Below are 15092 nucleotides of genomic sequence, written 5' to 3'. Positions count from 1 at the left end.
AAGCAGGCTTATCTCTCCCACCTGGGACTTCAGGGACTGTTTAGGTACATCCCTAAGGTTCAGCATACCATTACTATTGCACTAGAAAAAGAGATTAGGTTCTTACCTTGATAATATATTTTATAGTAGATAGGGATAATATGCTTAACCCCCACCTGATAATTTTTGATGCACCTTTTTCATCCCTATGCTTCATGGTCCTCCATAGCTGAGGCTTCTCTACTAGTTGGACTATTGGTGTAGAATCAGTTTGTAAATAAAATCTCTTACTTTAGAGCTCTTGCATGCTTTGGAATGAACTGAAGAGGCAGCAGACGCTTGGGAGTAGGAGGTTTTAAAAGCTGTGATTGACATCTTTCTTCATTATGCTTGTGAGAATGGACAGAGCACCCTAAGGTTCAGCATACCATTACTATCTACTGGAAAATATATTATCAAGGTAAGAACCTAATCTCTTTTTTCACAAAGAACTCATGTTTAATTTAATAATGAAATGCTGATTGCCTTGGCTGCTAAAGGAATCTTCAGACTGAGTAAAGTGGGTTGGTTTGTTTTTTATTGGAGCTTGCTGAATTATGGAGATAGCTCACCACCAACAGGTTAAATTTTAGAAACAGTATGAGCTTTGTAGGTTTATGGGTATTCTAAATCTGCAGTCCTTTAAGCACACTGTAAAGGTGAATGCCCCAAGCAATTTCTTTTTGGAAAATTTGAGTCCCAGTTGGCAACTCATGTGCAGATTTTGATTTTGCTAAATAGCAGGCACAAAGTAATCATAATAAACCACCTGAGGATTTCTCCATATATTGGTGGTACTCTGCTATCCTCCTCCCCTCCATTATTTTCCAACATGGGTAAAAATGTGATTTTATTCAGAGAGGGGGAGGGCAATTTTCAACCCTCAGTTTTACCTTGGTAACTATTTAGTTATCTGTTTAAAATCTTCTGAAAATTGTTCTCCCCAATGTGTTCATTAAGGGGAGGCAGTTTTGAAAAAAAAAACAACAACCATTTTTTTGAAAATTCCTTCTTAAATCCCCCTACCTCAACATGTAGAGAAAGGGATAGCAATAGGATTAGGGTAGGCCTAGCAAAGTACACTTAGAGACTTCATTTTGAAATTTTTGCACATGGCATAGGCATCCCATGGGTTTTGTAAAATTGTCTTTGCACCCATGATTCCGCAAGTATCTCAGGGAGGCTAAAAATCACTCTTTTATAGGCTTCTGCCATATCTTTTGTTTTTCTTCCAGCAATATTTGACCGGGAACAGCATACTCTCAACCTGCCAGCAGTGAATAGTGTTTCCTATGTCTTGCGCTTTCTGGAGAAACTCTGTCATAATCTACGGAGTGATAATCTGTTTGGGAGCCAGCCCTTCACTCAGAGACCCCAACAGCACTGCCATGAGTACGAGCATGATAGGTACCTACAAGGTAATCAGTCCTAACACGGAGCCAACTGAAGTGCTAACACTCGAATGCAATAATTGGTACTTCCGAGAAACACTTAAAAATTCCCCCCCCTCCCCCACCAGCTCTCAGGAAAGTTTTTTGCATGTCATAATTTTCCCTGTTGTATTCAGAAATATACATCTCAAGAACCCCCAAGATGCAATGAATTTGTTGAACTGGTATTATTCAAGAGAAGTGGATGTCCTGCCATCAGGACTAGTCCAATCACTAGGACTAGGACAAGGCAGTTGTCTAGGGTAGCAGCTGTAATCAAAGCAAAACATAAGTCCCAACAGACACACACATGCAGAAAATTATTGGCACATACTTTTTTATGTGCATTTTTTTAGGATTTTTGTGTGATGATCATAATTGAGTTTAAGGTAACTTGTGTGTTTAAGTACCCATATTCCACCCATGTAAATGCCACTTACACATGCCCTTGCAGAATAGTGCTCTGTCATTTTTTTCTGCCACTTATGCACATTTACCGGCAAAGGTGTTTATTTGCATACAGAAATGGTATGTAAATGCAGGTGCCGTGTTATAAACTTGCTCTTTAGTTATATACGTTTATGCACAGATATATATATAACGAGCTATTTCCAAAAGACATGTACCCAGCTAAATGAGCTATTTAAAAATTGTTTACACTTTCTGCAAGTGAGTGTGTGTTGATGGTTAAATTTTTTGGGGTGTCAGAACTTACTGTTTTCTCCTGACTGCATCTGCTTTTTGTTACTATTCAGAACTTGCTGCCCTAGTTGATTGCCTAGTCTTGCCTAATGGTTAGACTGGCTCTGAATCACTCTCTCCCACTTGGCCCTTCTCAGTTTCCATGTGGTCAGATCATATGAAAAGAAGTCTTAAGATCTTTCTAAATAGACAGGAAATCGATTTTGCAAAGATTTGACTAAAGTACACCAAAGGGAACAATAAGGACACCTGGAATAGAAACGGGAAGAGATTTGCGACAGGAATATGGGGAGGATCATATTTACTAGTCCTTTTTGAGCTCTTGAACAAGCAAAGTTGATGGCATAATTAGAAAGTAGGATCTCCAGTCAGGGCTGGTTTGTGAAGAATTAATGCAATGTTTTCAAGGATAGAGCAATCCTGATTAAACCAGTTGGGTGTCTTGTTCCATGTGGTTACTTTTGATACCTTATTTTCTACTTTTTACCCTGGCAAGAAAATATGTTTGTTTGTTAGTATTTATAGACTGCTCTACGCTTTAACATCAGGGTGGTTTAGAAAAAATCAATAGGAAATGGATCGCCATTTTCATAAGGACAGAATAGAAAGTGGCAATCTCCCCAAGAACTCATCGAATTTCTCCTGGAAAGAGTGCACTATTACCGATGGCTCAACAGCTGGTACCATTGGTGCAACAGGTTGTCTCGGTATGGGTGCCTTGACAGAGGACACACCCCGAATAGGAGAAACAACCTGTAGATCAGCAGAACAATGACGGCGTCTTTTGGCCTGCATAAAGAGACTCGATGCTGTCACCCTCACAATGGAAAAATCCTTGAAAGTGCTGAGCTGAATCCTTGATGACACTTTTACGATGGAACCGTAAATCTCTAACCTTTGAAAAAAGACCATCTTCACCATGTGACAACTGAGACTCACTAAGCCATACTTCCTCCCACATCATTTTAATCTGATCATTCTGATCATCCAGATGATGGTTTTGCCTCAGACTATTACAACTCCGCTTACTTGGGAATCAACACTACTCTAATCTACAGGCTACAGCTCATCCAGAACACAGCCGTAAGACTAATATTCAATCTAAAGAAATATGAGTCGATATCAGCTTACATCAAACAATTACATTGGCTACCCATACCATTGCGGATAAACTTCAGAGTATCATGTATCCTACACTACATACTTCATGGAAACTCAGCTGCTCCCCTTATCCAACTATTCGCAATGGCATGGTCCACCTCTAGAAGAATCCTCAATAGAATTCAACTAAACATGCCATCCACAAAAAATCTCCACTACAGGCGAATCTTCCACTACATGCTTACCTTTCTTGGAATAAAAACCTGGAATGACCTCCCAGAAACAATCAGATTGGAAACTAGTCACACCTTATTCTGGAAGAAGCTAAAAACTCTTCTCTTAGACAAATCCATATCTCCTATCCCCCTTCTCTCAAGCCTTTCCTTCTGTCCTCCCCTACCTTTCTCTCCCTCTCCTTTTTGGGATTAAAACAAGTCAGAGCTCTGTTGGGGGCCCTGACTTCAATCTGCTTATGTTTCTCCAGTTGATTTGGACTTTGCTAATAAAAGTCAGTGTTCATTTGATATGAATTCTTTGGTTAATGCTTTGGAAGTTTTGGCACAGAAACATGAGTTTTGGCAAAGCTGATCAGAAAAGTTTGTTTTGGTAAAAGAAGAAGTTTTTCTTATGTTACTTGTGACATTGTCTTTTGGTTTCTCCTCTTTTGTTTCTGGCACAAGTGAATACTTATATAAATTGGTAAAATTCTAAAACTTGGAAAAAAAATAATGAAATCCATGTAGGACCACTAAGTGGTGTCTTTAAATAGAATTTGCAGCTGATTAAAGACTCATAGGAAATCTTTTCAAAATTCATTCTCATTCTATTGTAAAACATATAATTTAAGAAAAATATGTAAAAAGCATAAAAAGTATGTTTGTCCCAAAATGCATAGGGGGGAAAAAGGGAGGGGGGGGGCCTTTCATAACATGGGAAAACCTGAAGATCCAGATTGGTATTGAAACCCAAAGGTGTGTCTGTATACAAATCAGAAATTATGCAATGCTCTTATCTAAACAATATTTTCAGTGTCGCCACCCATCCAAGAGGATTCTATAACTTTAATGACAAAATAACAATAAATCAGCAAAGGTGTGGTGTGCTATACAGTAATCAACCAAAAGACCTGTGAATATATCTTACACTTTATATTATAATGTTTTGCCATCCTTATTTTAACTTTTCTGATTGTTTGGAAAACTGGCTTCCTTGGTTCCTAACATGCTGCTTCTTACCAGCACTAGGCTACTCGTCTGTGAGTAATTGTAGGGGGAAGGGGGGCGGAGCACCAATGGCAGGTTCATAACCATATCTAATGCTTTTTACAGGAGAAAAATACATTTTGGATGACGGCATGCTGGGAGCCCTGGAACCATGTCTGGACCCTATGGATTCTGCCTTAAATTCTGTCAATTCCTCCAGCCCCAGCAGAAACTGCAGAGATTACCGGTCTCGGGGATACAGATATTTGCACCAGCCTTCAAGCTTCACTCAGGGCAATGTTGCTACCTTACGGCATCTTAGCTCAGTGGGTGAGAAAGAGAAACCATTTGGGACTATGAATTGGCTATCACAGTACAGTGGTACCTTGGATTCCGAGCATAATCTGTTCCAGGAGCATGCTCGTAATCCAAAATGCTCATTTATCAAAGCGAGTTTCCCCATAGGAAATAATGGAAACTCGCTTTGATAGGTTCCCCCTCTCCACGAGAACCAGCATTGCTCCCCCCGAAGGCCCCCCCTGCGATCCGGCACCCCCCCCCCCCTGCGCGATATGGCACTCCCTGCTGCGATCCAGCACCCCCCCCCCCCGCGCGATATGGCACTCCCTGCTGCGATCCGGCACCCCCACCGATGCGATTGGGCAGCCCCCACCATGATCTGGCACCCCCCCCCCCCCGCCGCGATTGGGCACCCCCCCCCCCCCCCCGCCGTTATTGGGCACCCCCCGCCGCTTCTTACCATCATCTGGGCACCGGCACCAACATGTCCTTTGCTTGGTGCCGGTGCCCGAAGATCAGCCTCCTCTTCTGCTGGGCCTTGAGCTTCTGCGCATGCTCAAGGCCTGCGAGTTCACGTTCTGAACGTGAACTCGCAGGCCTTAAGCATGCGCAAAAGCTCAAGGCCCAGCAGAAGAGGAGGCTGATCTTCGGGCACCGACACCAAGCACAGGACATGCCAGTGCCCAGATGACGGTAAGAAGCGGCGGGGGGGGGGGTGCTGGATCGCGACGGGGGGATGCCCAATCGCTTCGGGGGGGGGGTGCCGGATTGCGGGGGAAGGGTGATGGATCGCGGGGGGGGGGGCTCGTAAATTGAGCCACGCTCAGTTTCCGAGGCGCCGATTTTGCAAATGTTTTGCTCATCTTGCAAAACACTCGCAAACTGGTGCACTCGTAAACCGAGGTACCACTGTACTTCTCTGAAGCTACTTAGGGGAAGAAGGAGAGAACTTTATAAATGGTAGAAGACTGTGGGTGTAATTATGTAGGATGATATGGTGGTGTAGTTTAAGCAGGACTGTATACATTCATAAAGAATTATGCTTGGTAAGTAGAAATGATTGAATTTCTAGGGTCCTGAGACAAGAATGTAACTTAAGAACCATTATAGAAAACTTAACAACTAGTCAGAGCAGTCCATGAAACAGCAAAATGAAAGCAGATAAAGACTATTCTATTGCATCCACTCCAGAGTCTGTATGATAGGTGTTCAATCTGTACCCGCAAATCGGGTCTTGCAGAAAGCCACACAAATTGCTTTTAGCCCCCTTCAGTTTTTGCACTCAGACCCCCTTATTTAGGGGTTCTCTGTCTGAGAAAGGAAGCAGTTTCCACAGAGCTGGACTGCAGCTTCACAGGGCAAGCTTTGGGTGGACCCAACCTGCTGTATACCACCTCAGAGCTCAGGGTCTTTTCCCTTGGAGCAAGTTTGTCTTCTAAACTTTTCAGAAGTTTAAGCGCAGGCTGCATGCATTCTTTTTAAAAGGTATTAGAGTGTAGGCTGCGTTTTCTCATCCCCATTCGCACGTCAAAGTTCTGAGGGGGCATAGGTTTCAGTTGGGGTCTGTGTGACTGGCAGTCTGAAGATTGGACTTTTTGATGAAATTCTGAGGTAGAAATTCCTTACCCTTTACTTCAGCTACAGAGAAAAGAGCTGACAGGCACTGCAAAGACTGTGAGTTGTTATTGTTAGGGTGCCATCAACTCGTGCTCGAGTCCTAATGACTTGATGAATTGTCGATCTAAAAAGAAATCAGTTTTATGCTAGTCCAGAAAGGTTCTCCAGTGTCATCCCCATGGTTGTTTTCAACATCTCTCATAGGCTCACTTACAAACTGTTTTTACTCACCTTCAAAACTAAACTCACAAATTGTCCAGCCTTCATCGACATACTCATAATTCCTTACTCTTCTTCTCAAAATTTGCGATCCAATTCTCAAAATCTTCTTACAATCCCTTCCATCTATGAAATCTTTTACAATACTCTTCGTTATGGCTCCAAAACTGTGGAACGCACTGCCAGCTGTGCTTAGACAAAAAACATCCTTACCCTCTTTCAAGTCCAAACTCAAAACCACCTTATTTCAAGATGCTTTCAATAAAGACTAACTTTCTTTTCCTTTTTGGATGAGAAATTTGAAGTCCATTCCCCCTCTGTGATTACCCTTCCCCTTCCTTTTTTATTCTCCTCTTTATTTTATTGTAACTTTATTCCCTTCTCCCACCTTCCCTATATGTTCCTGTATGTCAAGTCTGTCCTCTCCCCCTCAATAGCTTTAGATTATATTTAGCTTTTTTAACTTTTAATGTTTTTAACTATTGTAAACTGTCTCTAGATACATGTGATGGACAGTATAACAAGAATTTAATAAACTTGGAAACATGTCCAGCCATCTGATTGCAGGTTGTCTCTTTCGCCTGGTTTCTTCGGTCATCCCAAACATGATGTCCTCCTCCAGTAATCTCTCTCTTCTGATAGTGTGACCAAAATAAGACAGTTATAACTTCTTCATTTGAGCTTCGAGTGACATAGCCAGTTTGATCTCTTCCAGAATCGATTTGTTCTTCTGGCAGTTCATGGCACACTTAAAATCCTTCTCCAGCACCAGAGCTCAAATGAGTCAATCTTCTTTCTGTCTTGTTTCTGTAGTGTCCAACTTTCGTATCTATAACTGACCACTGAGAAAATGAGTGCGTGGACATGCGAAGAGTCTTACTTCACTACTTAGAAAGGACTAATGATTTCCATATTTCTGACCATCTGTTTGTACTGACTAGTCATTCCAGGCATAGTAGGTTGGCACCCAAGGCCTCTATTGTCAGATGGATCCATATGGCCATTTTGTTGACTTAAACATTGCCTGTGGTAATCTGCAGCCAGTTTCTCTCAAAGCTCACTCAGCCCAGAAGTGTCGCAGGTTTGTCTCAAACAGTTCATCTGGCTGAAATTTGTAGAGCAGCTGTTTGGTCTTCCCATCATACTTTCACAAGATTTTACAGAGTGGATGTGGCGGCTCGATCTGATGCCACATTGGAGCCTCTGTATTGCAGGCAGGCTCTTCTTTCCCACCGTAGACATTGCCATGGCTTTGGTACTTCACCTATCATACAGATTCTGGAGTGGATGTAACAGAATGGAAGATTAGGTTTTTACCTTTGGTAATCTTCTTTCTGTTAATCCACAAAGGAGTCTGTAGGGCCAATCCTCTGTCTACTCTGATCTGTATCACCTGTATTTTCTACCTTAGATGTTTCTCCTTTCAGGCCTGAGTATCTTCTGACCAGCAGATGGGCTCTATGGGGACTCATCCTGTATACATGAGTACCTCTGTTAGCCTTTGGCTACTTTCATGTTTCGTGTTTGTTGCACAGAGCAGGTTGGTTCTTATGGCTGCTAGGTTCATGCATGTTTTTCGTGTTTGTTAATTGTTCTATTATGAGATGTGTTCAAAAAGTTACAGGACTGATATTTTATAAAAATTTGTTAAACAATCCTACAACTTATTCCATTGGGTCCCCTTCCCTACATATACACTTTTCCCAACTTCATTTCCACTTCTGGAAACAGTCCTTAAATGCATCTTCAGGAATCGCCAGAAGTCACTGTGTTGAATTTTTGCCTTTTCTTAAATGGTGTTGAATTGCTTTCCTTTTAGCATGGATTTAAGTTTAGGAAACAAGAAGTCTTCAGCAGGGGCCAAGTAGGAGAGTAAGGTGGCTGAGGAAGAACTATCATCGAGTTTTTGCACAAAATTTGTGAATTTTGATGTATTCAAAATATCCTCCACTATTCATGACATGTTCCCCATAAGCCACTTTCAACATTTCATAAGTTTCTGTAGCAATCTTACCCAATTTAAAACAGAATTTCACGCTGTAGTGCTGCTCATTGAGGTCGCACATGATGAAAAACAGCAGATCATAAAACACTTTCACAAAAACTGCTTTAGCTCAGAGACGATAACAGGTATCAACAAACGGGAAAAAGAGGTTCCTTGTGAGGTTTCAATCTACTCAACGCCACCTAGTGCATCTCAAAAGAACTTCCTGTTGGTGCGCAATTCAAACTGTCCAGGAACTTTTTGAACAGATCTTGTATGTTGCAGAGCAGAACAGAATAGTGTTATGTTTACGGGGAGGATCCCCATATCCCCTTCTTCTGTGTATGCTTTGTTCCAGTGATGTTCGATTGCTTTGTGTTTCACTGCTGTGTGGGAGGAGCTGAAAGCAGTGCATATGGCTTTTGCAAGACCCGGTTTGCAGGTACAAATTGAATACCTATCGTACAGACTCCTTCGTGGATTAATAGAAGATTACCAAAGGTAAGAACCTAATCTTCCATTTGGCAGATATAGACTATTTGGCCTATTCAGTCTTCACATGCATGCCATCTACTATCCCTTCCTCTCCCTTAGAGATCCTATATAACTCGTACTTCTCTCAAGCTTTCTTGAACTTGGATACAGTCTTAACTATACCCTCTCCACCAGGAGACCATTCCATGAATTCACCACCCTTTCCATGAATAAATATTTCCTTAAGGGACGGAAGAAACCTTTCACTTTTCATCCCATGCACTCTCATTCCAGAGTTTTCTTCCAGTCAAAAGAGACTTGACTCCTGTGTATTTATGCCATGGAGGTATTTAAAGGTCTCTAACATATCTCCTCCTACCTTTCTTCCAAAGTATACATATTGAGATCTTTAAGTCTTTCCCCATACACTTTATGACTAAGACTACTGATCATTTTATATCTCTGTTAGTTATTTTTATTGGATTTAGCATCTTATTTTTGGGGTGATATTTTTGGGGTGATTCTAATATTCTTTTTCTAATATGTTTTTCCAAAATAAGCAAAATTACATAAATACAGTAGTACCTCAGTTTACGAGTGCACCGGTTTGCGAGTGTTTTGCAAGACGAGCAAAACATTTGCAAAATCGGCACCTCGGAAACCGAGCGTGGCTCGATTTACGAGTGCCCCCCTCGCGATCCGGCACCCCCCCCCTGTGATCCAGCCCCCCCCCCCCCGATGCGATTGGGAACCCACCCCTGACGCAATCGGGCCCCCCCCCCCCCCGCCACTTCATACCGTCATCTGGGCACCGGCATGTCCTGTGCTTGGTGCTGGTGCCCGAAGATTGGCCTCCTCTTCTACTGGGCCTTGAGTATCTGCGCATGCTCAAGGCCCAGCAGAAGAGGAGGCTGATCTTCGGGCACCGGCACCAAGCACAGGACATGCCGGTGCCGGTGACCAGATGACGGTATGAAGCGGCGGGGGGGGGGGGTGCCCAATCGCGTCGGGGGGGGGGCCAGATCGCCGCAGGGGGGTGCAGAATCATGGCGGGGGGGTGCTGTATCGCAGCCGGGGGGGGTGCCCAATTGCGGCGGGGGGGGTGCCGCATCGTGGGAGGGAGGGTGCCGGATCGCAGGGGGGCCTTCGGGGAACAATGCCAGTTCTCGTGTGGGGGGGGGAAACATATCAAAGCGAGTTTCCATTATTTCCTATGGGGGAAACTCGCTTTGATAAACGAGCATTTTGGATTACGAGCATGCTACTGGAACGAATTATGCTCGTAATCCAAGGTACCACTGTATATAGAAAGCATTTCAGATTAATTAAAGATGAATATTGCTTCCTTCCAATTTTCTTTTAAAACTTCAAATATGATTTTATATGCTTTTAAGCTAAGGGAAGGTTGAATAAATTTTAGAGGGAAAAAAGCATGCTGATTCTCTGTTAGGCTCAGACAGGTACTTGGTACCTCAAGATCCTTCCAAGGTGAGCTGTCGGGATCCTTCCTCCTGGACGGTGGAAGATGTGATGCAGTTTGTACGAGAAGCAGACCCTCAGCTGAGACCCCATGCAGACCTCTTTAGAAAACACGTGAGTGCACTAATAAGTCACCTTTCTATGTCTTGGATCAAGATGCTCCTGCAGATTAAACCTGCAGAGTAAAGATGGATAGGTAGAGAAGCATGGCTGGAGATAGGTGAGGACATTATAAAGGGTGATCAGAGAAATGGTACTGATGTTTGAAAGAACATGAAGCCTAGTTCAATGGATTAACATGGAGGAATAGCTGATATGGCTGGATGCTCAGCCTTTAAGATAAATGGAAATAAGAGGCAGTGAGCAAGTGTGGCTTTTGAGTGAACCAGCTGAAGATAAGTTTGAGTGGACTGAATGACAGTCTGATGAAAAACTAAATATATATACATATATATTTACCAGTCCTCTAATCCATCCAGTCTGAATAGTAATCTTGTATATAATTTGTTATATTTGTGTGCTGGTCACTCTTGTCTGGCATGCACCAAAAGTTATATTTGTCTCGATTTCTAGGAAAATGTAATTATTGATTTTTCATTTCCTTAGGACAAGGGTTTTCAAGACAATCCTAGGGACATTCAGGTTTTCAGGATCTCCAAAAATAGATAACTCATGAGAAAATGTGCATGAACTGCTTTCATTGTAAGCAAATCATATATTCATTGCAGTCAGGGGTATAGCTACCACTGAGCGAGCCTGGCAAAATGACCAGGACCACCCAGTGATAGAAGTCATCTGCATCTAAATCCTTCTGCACACTGAGGTCTGGCACTTGCTTGCCCCCAAGCTCTGCTACTTATTCACCCACCAAGTCCTCCACAGGTACAGCATCCAAGATAGTGCTAAAGGCTGCCTCTCTGGTCAGCCGACTTTTTCCTCTGCTGCCTCCCACCGCACTGAAATGGAATGTGGCAGAAGAAAGGTCCTGCTGGCCAGAAAGGCACTGTTTCTGACATTATAATTGTGGAAGACCCCACAGGTGTGGTTAAGTAGCTGAAAGTACAAAGGGCCCATTGAGTCCTAGCTATGCACTGTTGTAGAGATTCTGAAAACCTGATTGGCTTGTGGTGTCTCAAGAAGTGTTGAGAACCAGTGCCTGTATCCCATCAAAATTTGTCCCATATCAGGATAAATTAAATATGAAATATATATCTCCTGAGAAATGCATAATTGCAAAAATTGCAATTTTTATGTGGTTCATGCAGGTATAAAACAGATTCAGATCAATGCCCAGTCTTTATGCGCATTAAAGCATGCACCCTGCAAAACACCATGCACACTTTTACTCACTATGAAATAATCTTCTGTCTTTCTATCCACCAAGGAAAGGGGCATGACTAGGGATATTAACTGTGTGTAAATAGATTTTTATCCATCAAATAGGGAAAGGGCTCTTAGTAGTAGTGATGTATTTTATGGCACCAAAATGTGTCTCGGACCCAAGGTTATCACACTCAGCTTCAATAGGGTTAATTAATTTGTTCAAGATTCATTTAGGAGGAAGATGAAGAGAGAACCTAAAGCAGGGCCTTCAGTTATTTAGCTTCATACCCTGATCCTCTTGCCATGGTGGCCTGTTTCTGTAAATCTGTGCCCATTTATTGAGGTATTATGTTATCTTCCTTCTAATTCTGCATTCTCTCTCTGGCAGGAAATTGATGGGAAGGCTATGATGCTATTACGCAGTGACATGATGATGAAATACATGGGCCTAAAACTGGGCCCAGCACTGAAGCTGTCCCACCATATTGATAAACTCAAGCAGGGCAAGTTCTGAAGGGCCTTATGCAGAACAACTACTGTGAATGTGCCGCCGCTCCTCATGCACTGCCAGATGTGGACCAGCCTGTCCCAGAAAAGCACTCTTACCTATTGTGGCTGAGGAGCACCACAGACATTTCCAGTACAGAAAGAAGACAGTTTCTGAGGTTCCTCTGGAAGATACAAGCACTAGATGATGAACTTCTTGTTCAGAATAAAACCAGCTTTATTTAGTATTCTACAGAAGTAACTTTGAACTTTGATTTCCCTGCCTTTCTTGTTGGGGGAGAGCTGAATATACTTTTTTTTTCCTACAGAATCTTGTACAAAGCACTCTCTGGTTTCCTGTACTGTTGGCTCATTTAATGCATCCTTACGGTCCAAGGAAGCCTCATTTCCTTTAAATAGTAGCTGGGAGCAAGAGGAGGTTTTTTGTTTTTGTTTGTTTGTTTTTTACGTGTTGCCTCCTATGGTGGGGGTGTTTTAGCACTTCAAAATAAGCCTGAGAATCCCTGTGTAGTAATGGAACTCCCTGATGTAACGGAGGAAGAAATGTTCGCTATTTGATTATGATGTGAAAGGTACATAGCAACAGATTCTCTACTGCAGCATGCACTAGGAGCAATGGATAAGAGAATGTTTTATCCAGAAACAGCAAGTAATCTGACCCTAAATCTCCATCCTTTCCCTATTTGATGGTGTTAACTGGGACCTATCCTCCATTAGAGGTGCCAAAGCTGACCCAGCTGCAGCATATCACTTTTGTATTCACAGTGGATCTCCACCTCCTAAAAAGCACTTTTGAAGGCTGGACCTCTTAAAGTGGTACTAGAAATAGAGCAGTCCTATTGTTGTGCACTACTTTGGAAAAACCTAAACCTGTTGTTAATTTGGACAGTCAAGAAGCAGCTTTAACAATGCCCAATGGTATTGCAGATGCTGAGCTGCACTCCAAGATAAGAAAGCATACACCATGGATGCTGTTTCAGGTGTAAGACCAAACTATTCCACCTCACAGATAAGACTTTCTTCTAATTAGAACACTGTAAAAACTTAAATGCTTTTTAAGGCTCCCAAGGTTTCCTGCTTTATAGTGTTTAATCTTAAACTTTTATAAGCTATCCTAGAATGATTGAGGATCCCAGAAACCAGATTACAAAGCTTTATAATCTATTCTGGGACTCATTAGGGTCCTGGGTGTTCAATCATGAATCTTTATCATCTATATTGGTACTCTTAAGGGTCTGCAAAGCTGAAATTAGCGTTTTAATTTATCATTGGCCTTTGTGTTAGAATAGCACCCTGAATGACTCTGGGTTTTATCCTATAAATCCATTTTGATCTAGAGACCTGAAAGAGCCCTAAAAATGCACATTCATCACTTCAGAAGAGAACGTTTATTGCAGAATCCTCCCTCCTCTAGAAAATATTTCTGAGAGTTGTGAAAGGAAGCCAAAACTCTGTGTGTGTGTGTGTGTGTGTGTGTTTTATAGATTGCTAAATGTTCATAGTTGTGAGAAAGGCACAGTATAGATGTGACAATGAGTTTTCCAGCACCTTCCTTTCAGATGGGATCCCTAGACATTAGGCAACAATGGAACATATTTGTGTTCCTCCTTTCCCCAATAATGGTATCACTGAGCTCCAGTGGTCTAATAGTTTGCCTTTCCTTCCTGCTTCTACTACTACACTCCTCCCTCCATATTTGCAGGGGTTAAGGGCAAAGCTGGTCCGTGAATAACTTTAGGGTTGACTGACCCACCCCTGCCTCCCTCCCAGACCTCTCCACAACTTACTTAGGGCTGACTCTGACCCACCTCCTGGACCCCTTCACAACTTACTTTTGGGCAGACTAGATGGACCATTCGGGTCTTTATCTGCCGTCATCTACTATGTTACTATGTTAAAGCCTGGTGGTCTAGCAGTGAAGCGGAGCAGGAGCGATCTTCCTATGTTCTGCCCCATGCAGAGCCCTGAACATCCCATTACAGTGGAACCTTGGTTTGCGAGCTTAATTCGTTCCAGAAGCATGCTCGTAAACCAAAGTGCTTGTATATCAAAACGAGTTTCCCCATAGAAAGTAAGGAAAACTCGGATGATTCGTTCCACATCCCAAAAAGACACCCCCACCCCGAGGCCACTAGCACACTTCCACCCCACCCCCAGGAAGCGGCTTCGCGTGTCCCCCCTTCCCTCCAGGCCACCCCCCAAACCCTTACCTCAGGCAGACATCGGCACGCAACACCAACCCGCAGGATGTGCCAGTGCCAAAAGAACCTGCCACTGGTCTCTGTGGGGCCTTGAGCAGCTGCGCATTCTCAAGGCCTTCTGATTCCCATTCTCTCAGATTCCTCCAAAATTCTTGGAGAGAGTGGGAGCCAGAAGGCCTAAAGCATACGCAGATGATCAAGGCCCCGCAGCAGCCCAGCTGAGATCAGCGGCAGGCTCTTGGCAAAGGCACGTCCTGAGGTTTGGTGCTGCGTGCCGGTGTCCGCTCAAGGTAAGGGTTTGGGGTTGGCCCTGGGTGGCGAAGCCAGTTCTCAGGGGTGGGGGCTCACATATCGCGTCAATGCTCGGTTTGTGAGTCAAAGTTTGCAGGAGTGTTTTGCTCTTCTTGCAAAACACTCGCAAACCGAGGTTTGACTGTAGTCTCACTTGAACTCACGACAGCTCTTTATGTTCACTTCACTGCTACACCACCAGGCCTTAAAAAGTAAATTGTGGAGGGATCTGGGAAGCGGGAGG

General features: G+C 43.1%; 1 protein-coding gene across 8 annotated transcripts in view; it reads left to right on the top strand.

Moving 5' to 3' along the window:
• SCMH1 (Scm polycomb group protein homolog 1) overlaps positions 1–14316 on the top strand; it is a 119582-nt gene extending 105266 nt beyond the window's left edge. For 6 of the 8 annotated variants that reach the window (XM_033954853.1, XM_033954854.1, XM_033954856.1 and 3 more), the window contains exons 11-14: positions 1254–1436; positions 4580–4783; positions 10498–10640; positions 12238–14316. In XM_033954853.1, the coding sequence (XP_033810744.1) occupies positions 1254–1436; positions 4580–4783; positions 10498–10640; positions 12238–12363 (656 nt within the window). In that variant the 3' untranslated portion in view covers positions 12364–14316. Of the gene's footprint in view, positions 1–1253; positions 1437–4579; positions 4784–8931; positions 9734–10497; positions 10641–12237 lie in introns of those variants that run through there. The other 2 variants (XM_033954860.1, XM_033954859.1) reach the window with 2 other exon arrangements.
• The last annotated feature ends 776 nt before the right edge of the window (positions 14317–15092 follow it).

This window comes from Geotrypetes seraphini, chromosome 8, assembly GCF_902459505.1.
Source record: "Geotrypetes seraphini chromosome 8, aGeoSer1.1, whole genome shotgun sequence".
NCBI lineage: Eukaryota > Metazoa > Chordata > Amphibia > Gymnophiona > Dermophiidae > Geotrypetes > Geotrypetes seraphini.
Note: the sequence above shows the minus strand (reverse complement) of the source record. Positions and strands in the feature narration are given on the sequence as shown.